General features: G+C 46.7%; 1 protein-coding gene across 5 annotated transcripts in view; it reads right to left on the bottom strand.

Moving 5' to 3' along the window:
- Positions 1 to 22,129, bottom strand: part of LOC149428632 (rho guanine nucleotide exchange factor 10-like protein) — a 66,934-nt gene that overhangs the window by 19,804 nt on the left and 25,001 nt on the right. For all 5 annotated transcript variants that reach the window (XM_089667176.1, XM_089667175.1, XM_089667179.1 and 2 more), the window contains exon 4: positions 21,328 to 21,355. In XM_089667176.1, the coding sequence (XP_089523302.1) occupies positions 21,328 to 21,355 (28 nt within the window). The remainder of the gene's footprint in view (positions 1 to 21,327; positions 21,356 to 22,129) is intronic.

Raw genomic sequence — 22,129 nt, 5'->3', positions numbered from 1 at the left:
GCCGGCAGTATCTGCACCCCAGGGGGTTCCTCTCAGCTGGTATTAAAGGCACCCCAGGGGGTTCCCCACAGCCGGCTCTATCGGCACCCCAGGGGGTTCCCCACAGCCGGCTCTATCGGCACCCCAGGGGGTTTCAAACAGCCGGCACTATCAGCAACTCAGGGGTTCCCCACAGCCGGCACTATCAGCACCCCAGGGGGTTCCCCACAGCCGGCACTATCAGCACCCCAGGGGGTTCCCCACAGCCGGCACTATCAGCAACTCAGGGGTTCCCTCAGCCGGCACTATCAGCAACTCAGGGGGTTCCCCACAGCCCGGCTCTATCGGCACCCCAGGGGGTTTCCCACAGCCGGCACTATCGGCAACTCAGGGGTTCCCCACAGCCGGCTCTATCGGCACCCCAGGGGGTTTCCCACAGCCGGCTCTATCGGCAACTCAGGGTTCCCCACAGCCGGCACTATCAGCAACTCAGGGGTTCCCCACAGCCGGCTCTATCGGCACCCCAGGGGGTTTCCCACAGCCGGCTCTATCAGAAACTCAGGGGTTCCCCACAGCCGGCTCTATCGGCAACCCCAGGGGGTTCCCCCTCAGCCGGCAGTATCTGCACCCCAGGGGGTTCCTCTCAGCTGGTATTAAAGGCACCCCAGGGGGTTCCCCACAGCCGGCTCTATCGGCACCCCAGGGGGTTCCCCTCAGCCGGTACTATTGGCACCCCAGGGGGTTCCCCTCAGCTGGTACTATTGGCACCCCAGGGGGTTCCCCTCAGCTGGTACCATTGGCACCCCAGGGGGTTCCCCTCAGCTGGTACCATTGGCACCCCAGGGGGTTCCCCTCAGCTGGTACCATTGGCACCCCAGGGGGTTCCCCTCAGCTGGTACCATTGGCACCCCAGGGGGTTCCGCTCAACCAGTACTATTGGCACCCCAGGGAGTTCCGCTCAACCAATAGCATGGATATCCAACAGGTTCCCCTCAACTGGCAGTACACCCACAGTTGATCCAGAGGAAAAGCAAAAAAAAAAAAAAAACCCAGCAAAGCACGATCCATTGGGTCTAGTTGGGACGCAGTGATGACCCAACAATCCGAGGTGTCCAACAGACGTGGCGCTGGGCGAAAATGGGACTTGCTGCTTTAAAAACGCAAACACTGCAAAACTTTTTTTTTTTTTTTTGTACTCACCTTACAATCCTCAGCTCCGAGTTCATTGAGGACATAACATCCGTTCTCCAGCTTGTTGCTCCATCAAATGTTTTTTTTCCTTTTTTCGGGTGGGGTTTGGCCACCAACAAGGGCCACCCCCCAGGGCTGGCTTTTTTTTTTTGGGGGGGGGGGTGGTAGTTGCCTTCTCCTGTAGGTGGCACTATACCCGGCAGATGACAATCTTAGGGCTCAGCAATCACAGGTCACGTGGGGCGGAGTCACGTTGGATTGTATTACTGATCAGCTGGCTGACATTCCCTACAAATTGCTGGGTGTATGGGCAACGGTGGGGAAGCCACAGACCGGAGAGGACAGGTACGCCATCCAGTTGTCTTCGGGAAGAAGATCTCATGGCTCTGGGGCACTGACAGATTCTGACAGGCTGGGAGGAAGGAGGAAGAGGCGGACAGGCAGGAAAATCTTGTCTGATCCCCATTGTTCTTCTGAAGAGCCGACACCCAGAGATACAGTGTGGCCAATGACTTCTAGAAGAGGCAAAAGATATGAATCCAGGGGGGGCAGTCTGGGGGGTGGTCTGGGGTCTTTACAGAAGACTCATTGCTCACAGCCCTGTTATCCTGATCCTGAGGATTCAATGCTTCCTGAGCCACGGAGTTCAAATTTGATGGTTTCAGGTATAAATCGGTGATTTGGAGGCCACAAACGGCTAGAACTTCCAGAAGGTCATCAGCCATAGCAACCTATAGGACAGGTCTACTGTAACCACCTGGCAGTAGGGGCACCCCAGAGTTCCACCAGGTACTGGCAGTCCAGGGGTCCCTCTCATCTGGCAGTAAGGGCACCCCCAAAGTTCCACCAGGTACTGGCAGTTCAGGGGTCCCTCTCATCTGGCAGTAAGGGCACCCCAAAGTTCCACCAGGTACTGGCAGTTCAGGGGTCCCTCTCATCTGGCAGTAAGGGCACCCCAAAGTTCCAACAGGTACTGGCAGTCCAGGGGTCCCTCTGTTCTGGTGGTATGGGCACCCCAGAGTTCCACCAGGTACTGGCAGTCCAGGGGTCCCTCTCATCTGGCAGTAAGGTTACCCCAGAGTTCCACCAGGTACTGGCAGTCCAGGGGTCCCTCTCATCTGGTGGTATGGGCACCCCAGAGTTCCACCAGGTACTGGCAGTCCAGGGGTCCCTCTCATCTAGCAGTAAGGTTACCCCAGAGTTCCACCAGGTACTGGCAGTCCAGGGGTCCCTCTCATCTGGTGGTATGGGCACCCCAGAGTTCCACCAGGTACTGGCAGTCCAGGGGTCCCTCTCATCTGGCAGTAAGGGCACCCCAAAGTTCCACCAGGTACTGGCAGTTCAGGGGTCCCTCTCATCTGGCAGTAAGGGCACCCCAAAGTTCCACCAGGTACTGGCAGTCCAGGGGTCCCTCTGTTCTGGTGGTATGGGCACCCCAGAGTTCCACCAGGTCCAGGGGTCCCTCTCATCTGGCAGTAAGGTTACCCCAGAGTTCCACCAGGTACTGGCAGTCCAGGGGTCCCTCTCATCTGGTGGTATGGGCACCCCAGAGTTCCACCAGGTACTGGCAGTCCAGGGGTCCCTCTCATCTGGTGGTATGGGCACCCCAAAGTTCCACCAGGTACTGGCAGTTCAGGGGTCCCTCTCACCTGGCGGTAAGGGCACCCCAAAGTTCCAACAAGTACTGGCAGTCCAGGGGTCCCTCTGTTCTGGTGGTATGGGCACCCCAGAGTTCCACCAGGTACTGGCAGTCCAGGGGTCCCTCTCATCTGGTGGTATGGGCACCCCAGAGTTCCACCAGGTACTGGCAGTCCAGGGGTCCCTCTCATCTGGCAGTAAGGGCACCCCAAAGTTCCACCAGATACTGGCAGTTCAGGGGTCCCTCTCATCTGGCAGTAAGGGCACCCCAAAGTTCCAACAGGTACTGGCAGTCCAGGGGTCCCTCTGTTCTGGTGGTATGGGCACCCCAGAGTTCCACCAGGTCCAGGGGTCCCTCTCATCTGGCAGTAAGGTTACCCCAGAGTTCCACCAGGTACTGGCAGTCCAGGGGTCCCTCTCATCTGGCAGTAAGGTTACCCCAGAGTTCCACCAGGTACTGGCAGTCCAGGGGTCCCTCTCATCTGGCAGTAAGGGCACCCCAAAGTTCCACCAGGTACTGGCAGTTCAGGGGTCCCTCTCATCTGGCAGTAAGGGCACCCCAAAGTTCCAACAAGTACTGGCAGTCCAGGGGTCCCTCTGTTCTGGTGGTATGGGCACCCCAGAGTTCCACCAGGTACTGGCAGTCCAGGGGTCCCTCTCATCTGGCAGTAAGGTTACCCCAGAGTTCCACCAGGTACTGGCAGTCCAGGGGTCCCTCTCATCTGGCAGTAAGGTTACCCCAGAGTTCCACCAGGTACTGGCAGTCCAGGGGTCCCTCTGTTCTGGTGGTATGGGCACCCCAGAGTTCCACCAGGTACTGGCAGTCCAGGGGTCCCTCTCACCTGGCGGTAAGGGCACCCCAGAGTTCCTTTGAGCTGGCAGTATTGGCGCCCAGGGAGTTCCCCTCAGCGGGCAGTACTGGCACTCCAGGATTCCTTTGCTCCTGCAGTAATTGCACCTCGGGGGTTCCATTCAGCTACCAGTATTAGCACCCCGGGGGTTCCTATTAGTTGGTAGTATGGTCACCACAGAGTCCCTTTGAGATGGTAGTGGGGCACCCAGCGGGAACCCTTCAGCTGGCAGTATCTGCACCCCAGGGGGTTCCTCTCAACCAATAGCATGGATATCTGGCAGGTTCCCCTCATCTGGCAGTATGGGGCCCCCCGGGGTGCCTCTCAGATCGCAGCACAACCACCTCCAGCAGCTCGGCAGTAAAGCAGTCGCTTATTTTCAGCGCAATTCATTCCCGAAATGTAAAAAAAAAAATAAACCAAAACCAAACCAATGTGCCGGCAGAAACAGGAGTGTCGGTGGATGAGCTGCGTGTGCGTGTGTGTGTGTATGCGTGTATGTATGCGTGTATGTATGTGTGTACGTGTGTGCGTGTATGTATGCGTGTATGTATGTGTGTACGTGTGTGCGTGTATGTATGCGTGTATGTATGTGTGTGCGTGTGTGCGTGTATGTATGCGTGTATGTATGTGTGTGCGTGTGTGCGTGTATGTATGCGTGTATGTATGTGCGTGTGCATATCTTGGTGCCATTATAAACGAATTGCACATCAACACACGATCCCACGTGTCAAGGAACACGTTACAGCCATGCTCGAGCACAAAGCCGAACCACCTCATAGCAGATCTACGTATTGCCATTACAGTCCAAACAAAAGCTTCACCGTTCAATCCTCAGTCAGACTTAGGCTGACCATACACTATACAATCTGATTGTACAATCTCTGCAAAATTTCCTTCAGAGTTACCAGAACTATGCGATAGAAGGACAAAACCAAAGCAATCTATTCAATTTGTATCCAACCAGTCAGGCTCTTGTGCTACATAGAGCATATCCAAAAGGAGATTGTACAATCAGATTGTATAGTGTATGCTCAGCCTCACCAAATGCGCTACATAGCTGATGTTACATCTAATGAAGATTGGTGAGGCCGAGCATACACTATACAATCTGATTGTACAATCTCCTCTAGATGTGTCATCAGCTATGTAGCGTGTTTGGTGAGGTTGAGCATACACTATACAATCTGATTGCACCGTGATACATAGCTGATGGCACATCTAAAGGAGATTGTACAATCAGATTGCATAGTGTATGCTCGGCCTCACCAAACACGCTACATGTCTGATGACACATCTAGAGGAGATTGTACAATCAGATTGCATAGTGTATGCTCGGCCTCACCAAACACGCTACATGTCTGATGACACATCTAGAGGAGATTGTACAATCAGATTGCATAGTGTATGCTCGGCCTCACCAATCTCCTCTAGATGTAACATCAGCTATGTAGCGCGTTTGGTGAGGCCGAGCATACACTATACAATCTGATTGTACAATCTCCTTTAAATGTGTCATCAGCTATGTAGCGCGTTTGGCGAGGTTGAGCATACACTATACAATCTGATTGCAGCAATGCGCTACATAGCAGATTGGCAGATCTGAAGGTTGATTGTAACATGTATGGTGACCCATTTTGATGCACAAGATCTAACCCCTTGGTGACCAGCGACCGATTCTGAGCCGACGGAGTTAAACGTTTCCACAAACGATCTGATTCTCGCACGTAGTGAAGCCCAATGTGAGAAATACCCGCCGCGTACTGCGCCACTGCGTCTGCGGGCGACTTTTCTATTTCATGCCACCGCTGCTCTGGATACCGTTTTCTTCACACGTGTGTGACCTCCATTGGACACGTCCGCCAGCGATCACGTAAACAAAGCGACACCCAACCAATCGGCAGGCGCTGAGCGGTTTACCCCGCCGTCTGGTGACAGCCGGACCGGCCGACTCTTCTCAGCGCCTGCAGACGGGGGAGAGTAGAGGGGACAAGCGGACACCTAGACCGGGGCGCAGGACCACAAAGGGGGCGGCGATGGGGGAAGAGGAAGGGGTTACTCGGGACGGTTCGGTTTGTCGCGGAGCCCGGGACGCACGATACCTGCGTTTAACCCTTCGCCGTCCGGCCCTCCGGGATTCAGCGACAGGAAACGGGAAATCTCCGGCTGCCTCATTCACACCGACTTCTCCTCTGCTCCAGCGTCCGGGCCTCGCTCTCCTCCCACCCCCTCCCCCCCTCCTCCCTCTTCCAGGACCGCACAGACACAACACTCACTGCAGTTCCCACAGCAGCTCCATGTGAATGACCCCCCTTGTCCCACTTCATGGATGGGGAGGGGGGGGTAATATCACGTCTCTTTACGCTGGACTGTTTTGGACGCAGCGGCTGAGTTTTAGGGCCCATTCAGGCTAGGCAACAAACGCACGTGCGCCCATTTTTTTTTTTTTTTTTAAACGCACGTTGCGCTCTCTCCTTTCTGAAACGCACGTTGCGCTCTCTCCTTTCTGAAACGCACGTTGCGCTCTCTCCTTTTTGAAACGCACGTTGCGCTCTCTCCTTTTTGAAACGCACGTTGCGCTCTCTCCTTTTTGAAACGCACGTTGCGCTCTCTCCTTTTTGAAACGCACGTTGCGCTCTCTCCTTTTTGAAACGCACGTTGCGCTCTCTCCTTTTTGAAACGCACGTTGCGCTCCCTTTTTTTAAAAACGCACGTTGCTCTCTCCTTTTTAAAACGCACGTTACCAGGGGCGGACTGACAACTCATGGGGCCCCCAGGCAATAGGGGATCATGGGGCCCCTGTGTCCTTGCCCAAACTCAAAAAAGCCTATGAAAAAGGTACCAGGGGCATCTCATGGGGCCCCCTACTGACCCCGGGCCCTCGGGCAGCGCCCGAGTTTCCAAATGGTCAGTCCGCCCCTGGCCCCTGGTACCTTTTTCATAGGCTTTTTTGAGTTTGGGCAAGGACACAGGGGCCCCATGATCCCCTATTGCCCGGGGGCCCTATGAGTTGTCAGTCCGCCCCTGGTTGTGGTGTGCTGCATGAAAAGAAAAAAGTGCATGTTACTTTTTCTTTTTTAAAACACGCGTTACTTGGTCAGGAATTCATTACATCGGCCAGAATTTACATTGGCATGGTTGCGCATGCGTAGACGCGTTTACGGGCACCAAGCGTTTTTCCAGTTGAAAACGCGGCTTCTCCTGGACGCACTGGCTGTGGGCTACGCATGGACACAGACTAACATGGAGGGGAGTTTAGAGGGGGAAAAAAAAAAAAAATCTGAAGAATATAATTAAAAAATATATATATTTTTAAAAAGTAATTTTTCCATATTTGTAGATGCGTTCCAAAAATGTAGATTTGTATTTTTAAAGACATACAATATATTTGAAAATGGATTTTTAAAAATATTTTTCATATATTTTGTAATATATATAAATAAAAAATGCATTTCAACATACAGTATAAATATTTTGAAATATATTGAATACGCACGTTACTTATTTTTGTAAACACACATTACTTTTTTCTTTTCATGCAGCACACCACAACCAGGGGCGGACTGACAACTCATGGGGCCCCCGGGCAATAGGGGATCATGGGGCCCCTGTGTCCTTGCCCAAACTCAAAAAAGCCTATGAAAAAGGTACCAGGGGCCAGGGGCGGACTGACCATTTGGAAATTCGGGCACTGCCCGAGGGCCCGGGGTCAGTAGGGGGCCCCATGAGATGCCCTTGTACCTTTTTCTTAGGCTTTTTTGAGTTTGGGCAAGGACACAGGGGCCCCATGATCCCCTATTGCCCGGGGGCCCCATAAGTTGTCAATCCGCCCCTGCCAGGGGCATGTCATGGGGCCCCCGAGGGCCCGGGGTCAGTAGGTTGTGTGAGCTGCAACAAATTCGCATTAGGCTCCCATTCACACCTTCACGTTTCGGGACTGCGCTCGTTTCCGCGCGTGCTCCCAGAAACGCACGTTGCAATTACTTCTCAGGCCTCCCGCACACTGGATGTCTTGCTATCTTTTCCTAAAACGCCTTCCTCCTGGCAGCAGAAAAAAAAAAAAAAAAAAAAAAAAAAAAAAAAACCAAAAAAAAACAAACCAAACTTTACTCCTATCACAAATCCCAGAAAGAAGGGGTTAATCCCTTTAAGGATTAGTGGGCGGAGGAAAGGCAAGCCATCCCTTTATGCCCCATGGGGGGGCAGCATTCAGTCCAGGATGGCGGGTCTGCAGCAAAGAGTGACAGAAGACTCATCCATCCAATTCAAAAGTACAAAAACAAAAATCAATGAAAAAAAATGTGCATCCTCCGGACCCACAGACGGGCCCACAGACGGGCCAATATGGAGCCGTTTACTCCACACAGTTGTTCCAGGCTTGTTGGCCATCATCAGTGCAATGTAGGGAAGCCGTGGCTTCTGTGGAGCTGGAGATAAATCTTTCATAATTCTTAGATTATCAGGACAAAAAAAAATGAGAAAAATTGCGTAGAAGAAATTTTTTTTTTCTTGACACCACACTCCTGAAAATGTTATCTATTTGGGGGTCATGCTGATCCGCTGGCTTCAGTGCTCTCCTATGTCTGACCTGGAACAAGCGAGCAGATCAGAGGAACTTGTTTAGCGGGCTATCGAAGCAAAAAGGATAAACATGACAGCCAGGCACTTGGCATTTTAGGAAGATAAAAGGGATAAGAATGGCACCTTCCGTGTAATGGTCATGACTGGTGTCAGCGGTTGGGTTGGTGAATGGAGAGGAGGGGAGGGCAGGGCAGACATCTCCAGCCTCTCCAGACAAAATTATTATTATTTATATTATTAAAAAGTAATGTATTTTATTTATTACCATTTATTATTTTATACTTTTTTTATCATTTTATTACACTTATTACATATATATTATTATATATAATATTTACAACTGTTGCTTATTGCAGTTTATTGTTTTATGCCTCTATTATTTGCAATTTGGAGTGTCACGTTGCCTTTGCCAAAAAAAAAAAAAAAACACCACACTGCAATGCAGCACCAAGATGGCAACAGTCACTATTTTCATTACTGTATTATTATTACTATACTAATTATAAAATGATAAAAATATTTTATTATATATATTTTATTACTATACTAACTATAAAATGATACAAATATTATATATATATATATATATATATATATATATATATATATATATATATCTCTCTATCTATCTATATTATTATTACTATACTAATTATAAGATGATAAAAATATTATTATTATATATATTTTATTACTATATTATTTCTACTATACTATTTATAAAATAAAAAATATTATATATGTTATTACTATATTATTATTAATATACTAATTATAAAATGATAAAAATATTTTTATTATATATATTTTATTACTATATTATTATTATTTATTATATGTGGGACCGTCTGTGGGTTATTATTTATTTGGTTGGAAGTGGAGTCTTGGACGAGATTGGGGGGGGGGGGGGGTGTTCGGGTGAGCCGTGGAGAACAAAAAAAAAAAAAGGAAAAAATTCCCCAATCCAACCAACAGCTGAATCAGATAAATATTCCCCTACGTTCTAGACCAGGGGTGGGCAAACTTTTTGACTTGAGGGCCGCAATGGGTTCATATATTGGACCCGGGGGCCGGACCAAGAGTAGATGAATGATGTGTATGTGTCATCCATAGTAAGTATAGTAATATTCCCCCATAGTAAGCATAGTAATTAATCCCCCATATAGTAATTCATCCCCCATATAGTAATTCATCCCCCATAGTAATTCATCCCCCATATAGCAATTCATCCCCCATATAGCAATTCATCCCCCATATAGCAATTCATCCCCCCTATAGTAATTCATCCCCCCTATAGTAATTCATCCCCCATATAGTAATTCATCCCCCATAGTAATTCATCCCCCCTATAGTAATTCATCCCCCCTATAGTAATTCATCCCCCATATAGTAATTCATCCCCCATATAGTAATTCATCCCCCCTATAGTAATTCATCCCCCATATAGTAATTCATCCCCCCTATAGTAATTCATCCCCCATATAGTAATTCATCCCCCATATAGTAATTCATCCCCCATATAGTAATTCATCCCCCCTATAGTAATTCATCCCCCCTATAGTAATTCATCCCCCATATAGTAATTCATCCCCCCTATAGTAATTCATCCCCCATATAGTAATTCATCCCCCATATAGTAATTCATCCCCCCTATAGTAATTCATCCCCCCTATAGTAATTCATCCCTCCTATAGTAATTCATCCCCCATAGTGTAATTCATCCCCCATAGTAATTCATCCCCCATAGTAATTCATCCCCCATAGTAATTCATCCCCCCTATAGTAATTCATCCCCCCTATAGTAATTCAATTTACTTACCTTTGCTCCGCGCGTTCCTCTCGCCGTGTTCCCGCGCCGTTCCGGTCTTCAGGGCGGACTGTGAGAGGAGCCTAGCTCCCCTCATTTTCGTCACGCTGCCCCGCCTACACACATCCTGACAGCCATCCTGACAGTATCACGCTCCGCGGGCCGGATTAAAAGGTCCGCCGGGCCGTAGTTTGCCCATTGCTGTTCTAGACACAGCTTCTGGTGATACCTCTTTAGAGGAAGATATGAGGATTGTCCAATCGGTTGTTGTGCCCCCATTCACCCCGAGAACACGTTCCCAGAGAAGGCGCTCACGTTGACCTCACCTATTAGCTAACAATCTTGTGTCTCTCATATCTACGGCCACCATAAAAAGGAAGCCTCACATGTAGAAGAGACCCCCTAACCCGCCAGCACTCCCCACCAGAGAAGTCCATCCAGATCACCATAGATCCCCAATAAGGTACAAGCAACCTGAAATTCCTCCTAGTTTTCCTTGCACTTTCAGCAGAGCAAAGAATTTCTGTTCATGGCCCTGGCATGTCTACGGACGGCCTTCATTCCCCATTGCCAACCCCATAGCAAAGTGGAGTGTTCTTGTTCACAGACCTACCCACCGTTTCCTTAGATCCCAGTCAGACCCCCCCCCCCTCCACTTTCTCTGGTAGGCCTACAGATGGTCTTCGTTCCCCAGTGCCGACAGCATCACATGAACAGTTGGCAAAAGTGGAGCATTCCTGTTCATAGACCTGCCCACTGATCCCCCAGATTCCCAGTCAGATCCCCCTCCTCTACCAACCTCTGCCCACCCTGGCAGGTCTATGGATGACCTTAGTTTCCATTGAAATGTAGATTGTTCCTCATGGGATGGCCCACTGTTCACTACCCCCCCCCCTCCCCCGAGATCCCAGTTAGATACCCCTTCTCCACCCACCTATGGACAATCATAGTTCCCCATTGCAACGCAGAGTGTTCCTCATGATCCCTGTCAGATCCTTCTCCATCTACCTCTGGGTAGCCCAAGTGGGCTTCTATAGACAATCCTAGTTCCCCATTGCAATCCAGAGTGTTCCTCATGGACCAACCCGCTGTTCCCCCCTTCCAGATCCCATGCAGATTGCTCTTCTCCACACTGCCAAGTCTAAGGACAGCCTTAGTACCCCATTGCCAACACCATCACATGACCAACCAACAAAGCAGTGCATTCCTGTTCATGGATTTGCCCACTCATCCCCCCAAATCTCAGTCAGATCTTTCTCCTCCACCTGGCAGATGCACAGATGGTTGTAGTTCCCCATTGCTGACGCCATCACATGACCAACCAACAAAGCTGAGCATTCCGGTTCATAGACCTGCCCACTGATCCTCTGGATCCCCGTCAGATCCTTCTTCATCCACCTCTGCTTGCCCACTAGGCAAGTGGTCCTCTATGGACAATCATAGTTCCCCATTGCAATGCAGAGTGTTCCTCATGATCCCTGTCAGATCCTTCTTCATCCACCTCTACTTGCCCGCTAGGCAAGTGGGCCTCTATGAACAATCCTAGTTCCCCATTGCAATGCAGAGTGTTCCTCATGGACCAGGACGCTGTGTTCACCTCCCCAGATCCCAGTCAGATCCCCCTTCTCCATCCACCTCTGTGGGCCCTAGCAGGTCTATGGATGATCGTAGTTCCCCATTACAATGGAGTGTGCTCCTTGTGGATCGGCCCACTGTTCCCCCTTCAGGATCCCCGTCAGATCGCTCTACTCCACACTGGTAGGTCTAAGGACAGCCTTAATACCCCATTGCTAACACCATTACATAACCAAATGACAAAGCAGTGCATTCCTGTTCATAGACCTGTCCACTCATCCCCCAAATCCAAGTCAGATCCTTCTCACAGAAGGTCATAGTTCCCCATTGCTGACACCATCACATGACCAACCAACAAAGCTGAGCATTTCTCTTCATAGACCTACCCACCGATCCTTTAGATCCCAGTCAGATGTCCCTCTTCCAGCAACCTCTGCATGCCCTGCTCTGGCATATCTTATGGATGGCCTTAGTCCCTCATTGCCAACACCATCACAAGAACTGGCAAAGCAGATCATTCCTGTTCATAGACCTGCCCATCGATCCTCCAGATCCCAGTCAGATTCTACTTCTCTACCAACCTTTGCCTGCCCTGGCAGGTCTACAGACAGCCTTAGCCCCCCATTGCCAACACCATCACATGAACAACCAACAAAGAAGAGCATTCCTGTTCACAAACCTGCCCACTGATCTTCTAGATCCCAATCAGATCTTGCTCCTCCATCAACCTCTGCCTGCTCTGGCAGGTCTTATGGATGGCCTTTGTGGTGGAACCGTTCGGCCTGGGCTTCCTCGTGCGGAGCGATGCGTCTCACCCAATGGTCCCCTTGTCCTGCAAGTCTTCCAGTGCTCTGCCAAGGCAGGTATTAGAGCCCAAAAGGCAATCCTTCACCAATATCCCAAACCACGAGTCGGAACTTCGTGTAGGGTGAAAATGACTCAATCTTTATTAAACACAGCTCAGTATATACAGCTTTACCCCCACCAGACAGCCTGGCACTGGGTTTTCCCCACCCACAACAAAGCCCTACACTCAACAATACAGTATGAACTCTATAGAAGTGAAAGGCTACAAGGTCACATTTCCCTAAACAAACAGTGTAGAATGTCTGTCTACATAACAGCGCTTTACCACGGGCAGAAAACTGAAACTGAAAGGGCAAAATGTTATCACAAAGGGACGGTTCATCACAGCCTTGGTCCCTCATTGCCAACACCATCACATGAACCGGCAGAACAGAGCATTCCTGTTCATAGACCTACCCACTTATCCTCCAGATCCCAGTCAGATCCGTCTCCTCCACCAACCTCTGCCCACTCTGGCAGGTCTACAGACAGCCTTAGTCCCCCATTGCCAACACCATCACATGAACTAGCAAAGCAGAGCATTCCTATTCATAGACCTACCCAACGATCCTTTAGATCCCAGTCAGATCCCCCTCTTCCACCAACCTCTGCATGCCCTGGCAGGTCTGTGGATGACCTTTGTCCCCCATTGCAAGGTAGAGTATTCCTTATGGTCTGGCCCACTGTTCTCCCCCAGATACCAATCAGATCTCCCTTCTCCACCACCTCTGCTTGCCCTAGCGGGTCTTTGGACGATCACAGTTCCCCATTGCAATGTAAAGTGTTCATCATGGAACAGCCTGCTGTTCCCCCTTCCAGATCCCAGTTCGATCATTTTCCTCCACACTGGCAGGTCTTTGGACAGCCTTTGTCCCCCACTGCTGACACCATCACATGACCAATAGACAAAGAAGAGCATTCCTGTTCACAAACCTGCCCACTGATCCTCCAGATGCCAATCAGATCCTTCTCCTCCACCAACCTCTGCCCACTCTGGCAGGTCTACAGACAGCCTTAGTCCCCCACTGCTGACACCATCACATGACCATCCGACAAAGAAGAGCTTTCCTGTTCACAAACCTGCCCACTGATCTTCTAGATCCCAATCAGATCTTGCTCCTCCATCAACCTCTGCCTGCTCTGGCATATCTTATGGATGGCCTTAGTCCTTCATTGCCAACACCATCACATGAATTAGCAAAGCAGAGCATTCCTGTTCATAGACCTGCCCATCGATCCTCCAGATCTCAGTCAGATTCTACTTCTCTACCAACTTCTGCCTGCCCTGGCAGGTCTACAGACAGCCTTAGTCCCCCATTGCCAACACCATCACATGAACTAGCAAAGCAGAGCATTCCTGTTCATAGACCTGCCCATTGATCCTCCAGATCCCAATCAGATCCTTCTCCTCCACCAACCTCTGCCCACTCTGGCAGGTCTACAGACAGCCTTAGCCCCCACTGCTGACACCATCACATGAACAACCAACAAGGAAGAGCATTCCTGTTCACAAACCTGCCCACTGATCTTCTAGATCCCAATCAGATCTTGCTCCTCCATCAACCTCTGCCTGCTCTGGCATATCTTATGGATGGCCTTAGCCCCTCATTGCCAACACCATCACATGAACTAGCAAAGCAGAGCATTCCTGTTCATAGACCTGCCCATCGATCCTCCAGATCTCAGTCAGATTCTACTTCTCTACCAACTTCTGCCTGCCCTGGCAGGTCTACAGACAGCCTTGCTCCCCCATTGCCAACACCATCACATGAACTAGCAAAGCAGAACATTCCTGTTCATAGACCTGCCCATCGATCCTCCAGATCCTAGTCAGATTCTACTGCTCTACCAACCTCTGCCTGTCCTGGCAGGTCTACGGACAGCCTTAGCCATTGCTGACACCATCACATGAACAACCAACAAAGAAGAGCATTCCTGTTCACAAACCTCCCCATTGATCCTCCAGATCCCAGTCAGATCTTGCTCCTCCACCAACCTCTGCCCACTCTGGCAGATCTACAGACAGCCTTAGTCTGCCATTGCTGACACCATCACATGAACAACCAACAAAGCAGGTCCAATCTCGCTCCTCCACCCGCCTCTGCCCGTCCTGACTGGTCTACAGGTGGCTTTACAGTCTCATGGACAACATCCTTCCTCTGTTAGGTAGATCAGAGAACACAATGGAGATAAAGCCATCCTTCAGCTTCTCCAGGGGTCCCTCATTCTGGATAATTCCTTAGAAGACTAAAACCTGCCGGTGGGATATCTAAGGAATGACAGCAGACATGACTCTGGGAATCCAGCGCTGTGCGGATTGGAATGATACCATAATATCCTCTGGAGAATTTTCCATCATTTAAAAATATCTCATCAGCCCTGAAATATGATGTTTTCTTAATCTTCGGCACCGACTCCGGGGAGAATCGCATGACTGATGTGTACAGTATACGGCTCAGACGACCTCAGGGGAAATCGACTCATTCATGACAATGACAGGGGCCCTCAATCTGTCCCAGGACCCAATGAGAGACGCGCAGGTAACGGGAGCACGCAGGTAACGGGAGCACGCAGGTAACGGGCACGGATAACTGGGGTGTTCAGGGTTCATGGCCTCCTATATTAGATGTGGAGGATCGCACTGTACCTAAATCAACAAAAATAATGAAGATCTCCTGCGCTACGATTACGTGATAAAATTAGGTGAGTGAGAGCTGCTAGCACCTAACCATATACCACGTGGAAATAAAAAAACTAACAAAACCAAAATGATGAAGCACTACCCTAATAATAAAATACAATATGGCAAAAACAAAGTGACAAAAATATATATATATATGTGTGTGTGACAATTAGAATGTTATATGTTTTCCCCTCCAATCAACATTTTAATCAAGGTACGCTGTTCTTCTGAACAATGTCTGGAACGACCCATTTTCCTCAGAATTTCAGAGAGAAATGCACTGTAACCAGCATGTCCAACATTTGCTGCCTTCCTTCCTTAAATAAGGGCAATCATTGCCACCTGTTTATCAAAGAATGAATGACCTCACTAATAGAACTCCACACGGCTATTATTGTGAACACGCCCCTTTCAATGAGTGATTCAATGACACAGAATCAGCAGCATGCATGTCATGACTGTCGGGTCTGTTGGATTTCTATGACTCTGCTACACCTGCTAGGAAATTATCTGCCATGTAGAAATATCATTTCCACCAAAAACAGTGATTGATCCGGTTAGTGATGTCTGACAGCTAATATTTTTAACACATATATATATATATATATATATATATATATATATATATATATATATATATATATATATATATATATATATATATATATATATATATATATATATATATGACAAAAAAAAAAAATCAGTGGATTGATCCTCTCTGGGGATCTCAATATAAAAAGTGACATATAATACATATATATTTATTATATGTCACTTTTTATATTGAGATCCCCAGAGAGGATCAATCCACTGATTTTTTTTTTGTCATATATATATATATATATATATATATATATATATATATATATATACACACACACACACACACACACACACACACACACACACACACACACATACATACACATATATAAATATATATGTGTCACTTTGTTTTTGCCACATTGTATTATTTTATTATTAGGGTAGCGCTCTATTGTTTGGTTGCTGTACCTAAATCCACGTCTTCCTTAACAGACATTCAAAAGTGCACCTGTCATGCATAAGCTGTCATTTGCTTGCCTCTAGTTCTGGATCACCAACCTGGAACAAGTCTGTACAAAGACTCTGGACTCCGTACGGCCCTCTCACCGCCGTGTGCATGACGCCTTAATGATTTGAAAAAAAACCCCACAGAACATTCATACTGCTGAAACTTGCTGCGGCCCGAGACACAAAGTCACAAGACAAGTAAAAACATGGTAATTTCAATTGACAAAAAAAAAGTTCCTGCACTACTTTTGCGCCTTCGGTGAGACATGAGTACCATGGACGCAATGTAAAAAAAAAAATCAAAAAAATCAAAAAAGAAAAAAAAAAAAAAAAAAAAAATCACAATAGTCGCAAGGTATCTTTGTCTTATGTATCTTTGCGATTCTGCCTGCAACTTCAGGAGGTTTTTGTTTTGTTTTTTTTTTTAAGTCAAAGTGGCAACTCATGAAAGTCGCATTGAAGCGGCAAGCAAGTCGCAATGCACATTCGACTTTGGGGGTCGCAGCAGTGTGCACCGATCCTCAATGGGGTAGATTTACTAAAACTGGTGCACTCAAATCTGGTGCAGCCAATCAGCTTCCACCTTCAGTTTTGGCAATAAAACCTGGAAGCAGATTGGTTTCTATGCAGCGCTGCACCAAATTTTGATTTTGCACCCTCCAGTTTTAGTAAATAATCCCCTATGACTCGGGGGTGTCAAGCTGCCGGTTGAGTCCATGGAACCCTAGGGTTCCTCCAGAGGTTGCTAGGGGTTCCTTAAGCAATGAGCAAATTCCTTCCTGTATAAATTTCAAGGATAGAATTGTATTTATGGAATCATCTACACCAAGGTTTCTCAACCAGGGTTCCTCCAGATCAGGGGGTGTCAAACTGGCGGCCCTCCAGCTGTTGCCAAACTACAAGTCCCATCATGCCTCTGTTTTTTGGGAGTCATGCTTGTAACTGTCAATCTTGCAATGCCTCATGGGACTTGTAGTTTGGCAACAGCTGGAGAGCCGCCAGTTTGACTCCCATGCTATGTGTTTTTAGGGCTTTTATCAAAAGCTTCAAAATAAATATACAAATATATCTATATACTGTACATGTAAATGTATACTGTACATGAACGCAAGATCATTTTTTAAAAATCTATAAAATCACAAAAAAAGGTGATCATAAAAAAAAGGTAGTGAGAAAAGCACAGACTATGTTTAACCAAAATTAATTACCACATAAAATACAGAAACAAACAAAAACAAATAAATAAAACAGCCAACGGTATCCAAATGAGAACTCAGATTACTAGACAAACAATGTAACAATTAGAAATGTAATCATTCTGTAACCATTCTTAAGCCAACAGATACATTTGTATCAAATCTATTTAACCATTTCCATACCGGGCACTTCTACCCCCTTCCAGCCCAGGCCAGTTTTCAGGTTTCAGCGCTCTCACACTTTGAACGACAATTGCGCGGTCATACAACATTGTACCCAAACTAAAATTTTATCATTTTCTTCACACAACTAGAGATTTCTTTTGGTGGTATTTAATCACCGCTGGGGTTTTTATTTTTTTCTAAATTAACAAAACAGACCGAAAATTTAGAAAAAAAAAAACACGTTTTTCTTTGTTTCTGTTATAAAAGTTTGCAAATAAATAATTGTTCTTCATAAATTTAGTCCGAGATGTATTCTACTACATGTCTTTGGTGACAATAACCCAAATTAGGATGTGATATTTAGTCTGTAGGAAAGTTATAGAGTTCACAAACTATGGGATAGATCTGAATAATGATCGATCCTGAAGTACTGACGGCCAATCTAATTTCTTGAGGTCCAAGAATGTCAGAACAGTACAGATATCCCCCAAATGTCAGGACGGTACAGATATCCCCCAAATGTCAGGACGGTACAGATATCCCCCAAATGTCAGGACGGTACAGATATCCCCCAAATGTCAGGACGGTACAGATATCCCCCAAATGTCAGGACGGGACAGATATCCCCCAAATGTCAGGACGGGACAGATATCCCCCAAATGTCAGGACGGGACAGATATCCCCCAAATGTCAGGACGGTACAGATATCCCCCAAATGTCAGGACGGTACAGATATCCCCCAAATGTCAGGACGGTACAGATATCCCCCAAATGTCAGGATGGTACAGATATCCCCCAAATGTCAGGACAGTACAGATATCCCCCAAATGTCAGGAGAGTACAGATATCCCCCAAATGATCCCTTTTTGCAAAGTAGACAGTCCGACGTACTTCATAAATTGTATTTTTTTTGTCATAATTTTTCGGAAAATGAAAAAATAAAATTATTTTCACTATTTTTTTTTTTTTACATACTGTCACCAGTGCAGTACAGCGTCATCATATAACTGGCATGGCGGTGATCAGGGACACTGACTGGTGACCGTGTGGAAAAAAAAATAAAAAATGTATATATATATTTTTTTTCTTTTTTTTTAAGATTTTCTTTTCATATTTCACTATGTCCAAAGTAGTACAATGTTACCATAGTAACATTGTACTACTTTGGGGAAGTGATCAGTATTTTTTTTTTTTTTTTCTTTTTTTACACAATTTGCTTATAGCAAAGAATTACCTGAATGACATCGATTCATTCAGGGTTTTTTTTTTTTTTTGTGCTTAGCTGTGATTTGGCCACAGCTAATCACATGACATGTACATGTGATTAGCTGTGACCATTCACAGCTAGACATTAGTGGCTGGCATGAATGAAGCCATCCATTGTATACAACTGTCATGTGACCTGCTGTGATTGGTCACAGCAGGTCACATGGTACCAGCAACGGGGGGCCGGTACTCAGATCTGTCAGTCATCGGCCGTGTCCGAGGTACACGGCCGGTGACAGATCGCGCCGCTGCGCGGCTCTGCAAGCGCGCAAATTGCGCATGTGCGGGAGGACTCTGCAAGCGCGCAAATTGCGCATGTGCGGGAGGACACCCTATGGCGGCCTCCCGGAAAGCGATTACATTTTTACGGACGCCATTTGGCCATAGGCCGGGTGTCAAATGGTTAATTTAAAGGTTTTTTTTCACATATTTGTTTTTGGTGGTGGAGTAATAATATCATTATTATTTATATTTACGGATTATACTTTGTGAGCGCTATGGTTGGTGGGTATATAATTTTTATGATCACATATTTGGATATCTATATACATGTGAAGTGTCAAATATACTGTAGATGAACACAAGATCATTTTTTTTAAAAAATATCTAGAATCACAAAAAAAAAAAAGTGATCATAAAAAGGTAGTGAGAAAAGCATGGACTATATTATCACATAAAATACTGAAACAAACAATAAAAACATACAAATAAAACAGCCAACAGTATCCAAATGAGAGCTCAGGAGACTACTAGACATAAACAATGTAACAATTAGAAATATAATAATTCTGTAACCATTCTTAAGCCAACAGATACATTTGTATCAAATCCTAGATGTACAATAGAAGTGCGCACTCTGGAAATTTCCATTTCGGATGCAATTTTTAAATTGAAGAATTTCGTTCCATCGTATTCGCAATTTTGAACAGATTCGTTTTCGGGATTCAATTCATATATTCGTTGGTTCGGGTGGATTTAAAAAAAAAATAAAATTTGCAGTCTTTTCGGAAGATTTCTTTATATTAAAATATATTATTCGATATTTTCAGACGCTAGTCCCACCCGCGAAGAAAAATGGCACGAGCCGATTGGACTTTCACCTGGCGCCACGTGCATCCGAATTAACAAATCGTACAAAACTGAGATCCATTATTTATCCGAATCATCGAACAAAATGAGAAAATTGAATTCACTTCTCCCGCGGCGCCCGAGCGAATATCGCATTAATGTGACGTCATCCATACTAAACGGATGCATTTGTTATATTTTCATTATGAATTTTTCTTCGGATTGGTTGACATTGTTACTATGCCCGTTCGGATACATCCGAATCTCTGAAAATCAAACGCAATCGAAACGCATATGTCTATTATACAACCGGGGGAAGGAGGTTGGGCAGTAAAATAGGCAGCTGAGCCACAGTTTTACCCAGGGGCGGACTGACCATTTGAGCACTAGGGCATTGCCCGAGGGCCCGGGGTCAGTAGGGGGCCCCATGAAAAGCCCCTGGTACCTTTTATAGGCTTTTTTGGGTGTGCTTTGAGTGTGGGCAAGAACACAGGGGCCCCATCATCCCCTGTTGCCCGGGGGCCCCATGAGTTGTCAATCTGTCCCTGGTTTTACCACTCTCTGAGCACCTCTCTTTAGCCTCAACACAGGGTCCGAGGGGGGGATGTCTGTATGCTGTGATGGCGGCAAAAATGATACCCCCCACCCAACATTTTTGGCGGGCAGATACAACCCATTCAAGTGAACAGAACCACACTGCAACTGCCCTTGTGGCACAGCGCTGCGGGATTTTTCAGTGTTGAAACGACTGGAGGAAAAGAAATGTAATCTCCAAACACGGAAAGGGTTCTTCACAGTAAGAGCTGTGAGAATGTGGAATAGACTCCCTCCAGAGTTGGTTGTGGCCAGCTCAGTGGATTGCTGTAGGAAAGTCCTGGATTCTTTCTTGGATACACAGAATATAACTGGATATAACATTTATAGGGAAAGGTGATCCAGGGAATATCCGATTGCCTCTCGGGGGATCAGGAAGGAATTTTTTCCCAGCAGGACCAAATTGGATCGTGCTTTGCTGGTTTTTTTTTGCCTTCCTCTGGATCCACTGTGGGTGTAGGATTATAACTTTTTTTTTTTTTTTAACTGGATGGACTTTTGTCTTTTTTCAGCCAGAATAACTATGTAACCAGACTGACCATTTGGAAACTCGGGCACTGCCCGAGGGCCCGGGGTCAGTAGGGGGCCCCATGAGATGCCCCTGGTACCTTTTTCATAGGCTTTTTTGAGTTTGGGCGAGGACACAGGGGCCCCATGATCCCCTATTGCCCGGGGGCCCCATGAGTTGTCAGTCCGCCCCTGTATGTAACATATCATTTCCCAGCCGCCTGTCAACCGCGGGATAGCCACTGATTGCGCCATTGTAAATGAACCCCAAGAGGCAATTTAATTAAAAATTCAAACTTCCAGTATACAATGCACTGCGCTTACCTTGACGGTCGGGCCGGGGGAACTGGCTCTATAAAAGAAAAAAGGAATAAATATGAAAAAAATCCAATTTTCCAACAATTCTGTAAATAAAAATGGCGTTTCATAAAATTCATCAAACAGGAGCTACACGAGATAATACAAACTTCTGCTGCCAACCAGGGGCGGACTGACCATTTGGGAACTAGGGCACCGCCTGAGGGCCCGAGGTCAGTAGGGGGCCCCATGAGATGCCCCTGGTACCTTTCATAGGCGTTTTTGGGTGTGGTTTAAGTGTGGACAAGGACGCAGGGGCCCCATGATCCCCTATTGCCCGGGGGGCCCCATGAGTTGTCAGTCCGCCCCTGCTGCCAATACAATTTATAGAGACGAGACAATCATACATCGATTTTCTCCCGACAATGGTTTTTCTTGATGGCTTTGAAACAGGAAGTGAGGTGATGTCACTGAACAGGTGTCCCCACTGGAAGATTTCCCCCCTCTTCCTGTTTAGGTGACAAATGTAAAAATGTTGGATTGTCCAATTTTCTATGGTGACAACAGGAGAATTAGGGAGGGGGTCAGACATCTCAGCAGGGGCACAGGCAACACAAGACAGAGGTTCCAACCTTTATCTGCCCCATATAAAAAAAAAAAAAAAAAAGGATTAATTTTTTTTACAGCTAGATATATATATCGATAATAAAACCTTTTCCTTCACCTCAACTCAATCAAACCAAAAATTATATTAAAGTCTCAAAAAAAAAAAAATGTATATATATGTATATATATATATATATATATATATATATATATATATATATAT

Source organism: Staurois parvus, unplaced genomic scaffold (assembly GCF_062004578.1).
Source record: "Staurois parvus isolate SC_StPar_1 unplaced genomic scaffold, SC_StPar_1.0 ptg003077l, whole genome shotgun sequence".
Classification (NCBI taxonomy): Eukaryota; Metazoa; Chordata; class Amphibia; order Anura; family Ranidae; genus Staurois; species Staurois parvus.
The sequence above is the reverse complement of the archived record's forward strand: the minus strand, read 5'-3'. Positions and strand labels throughout refer to the sequence as shown.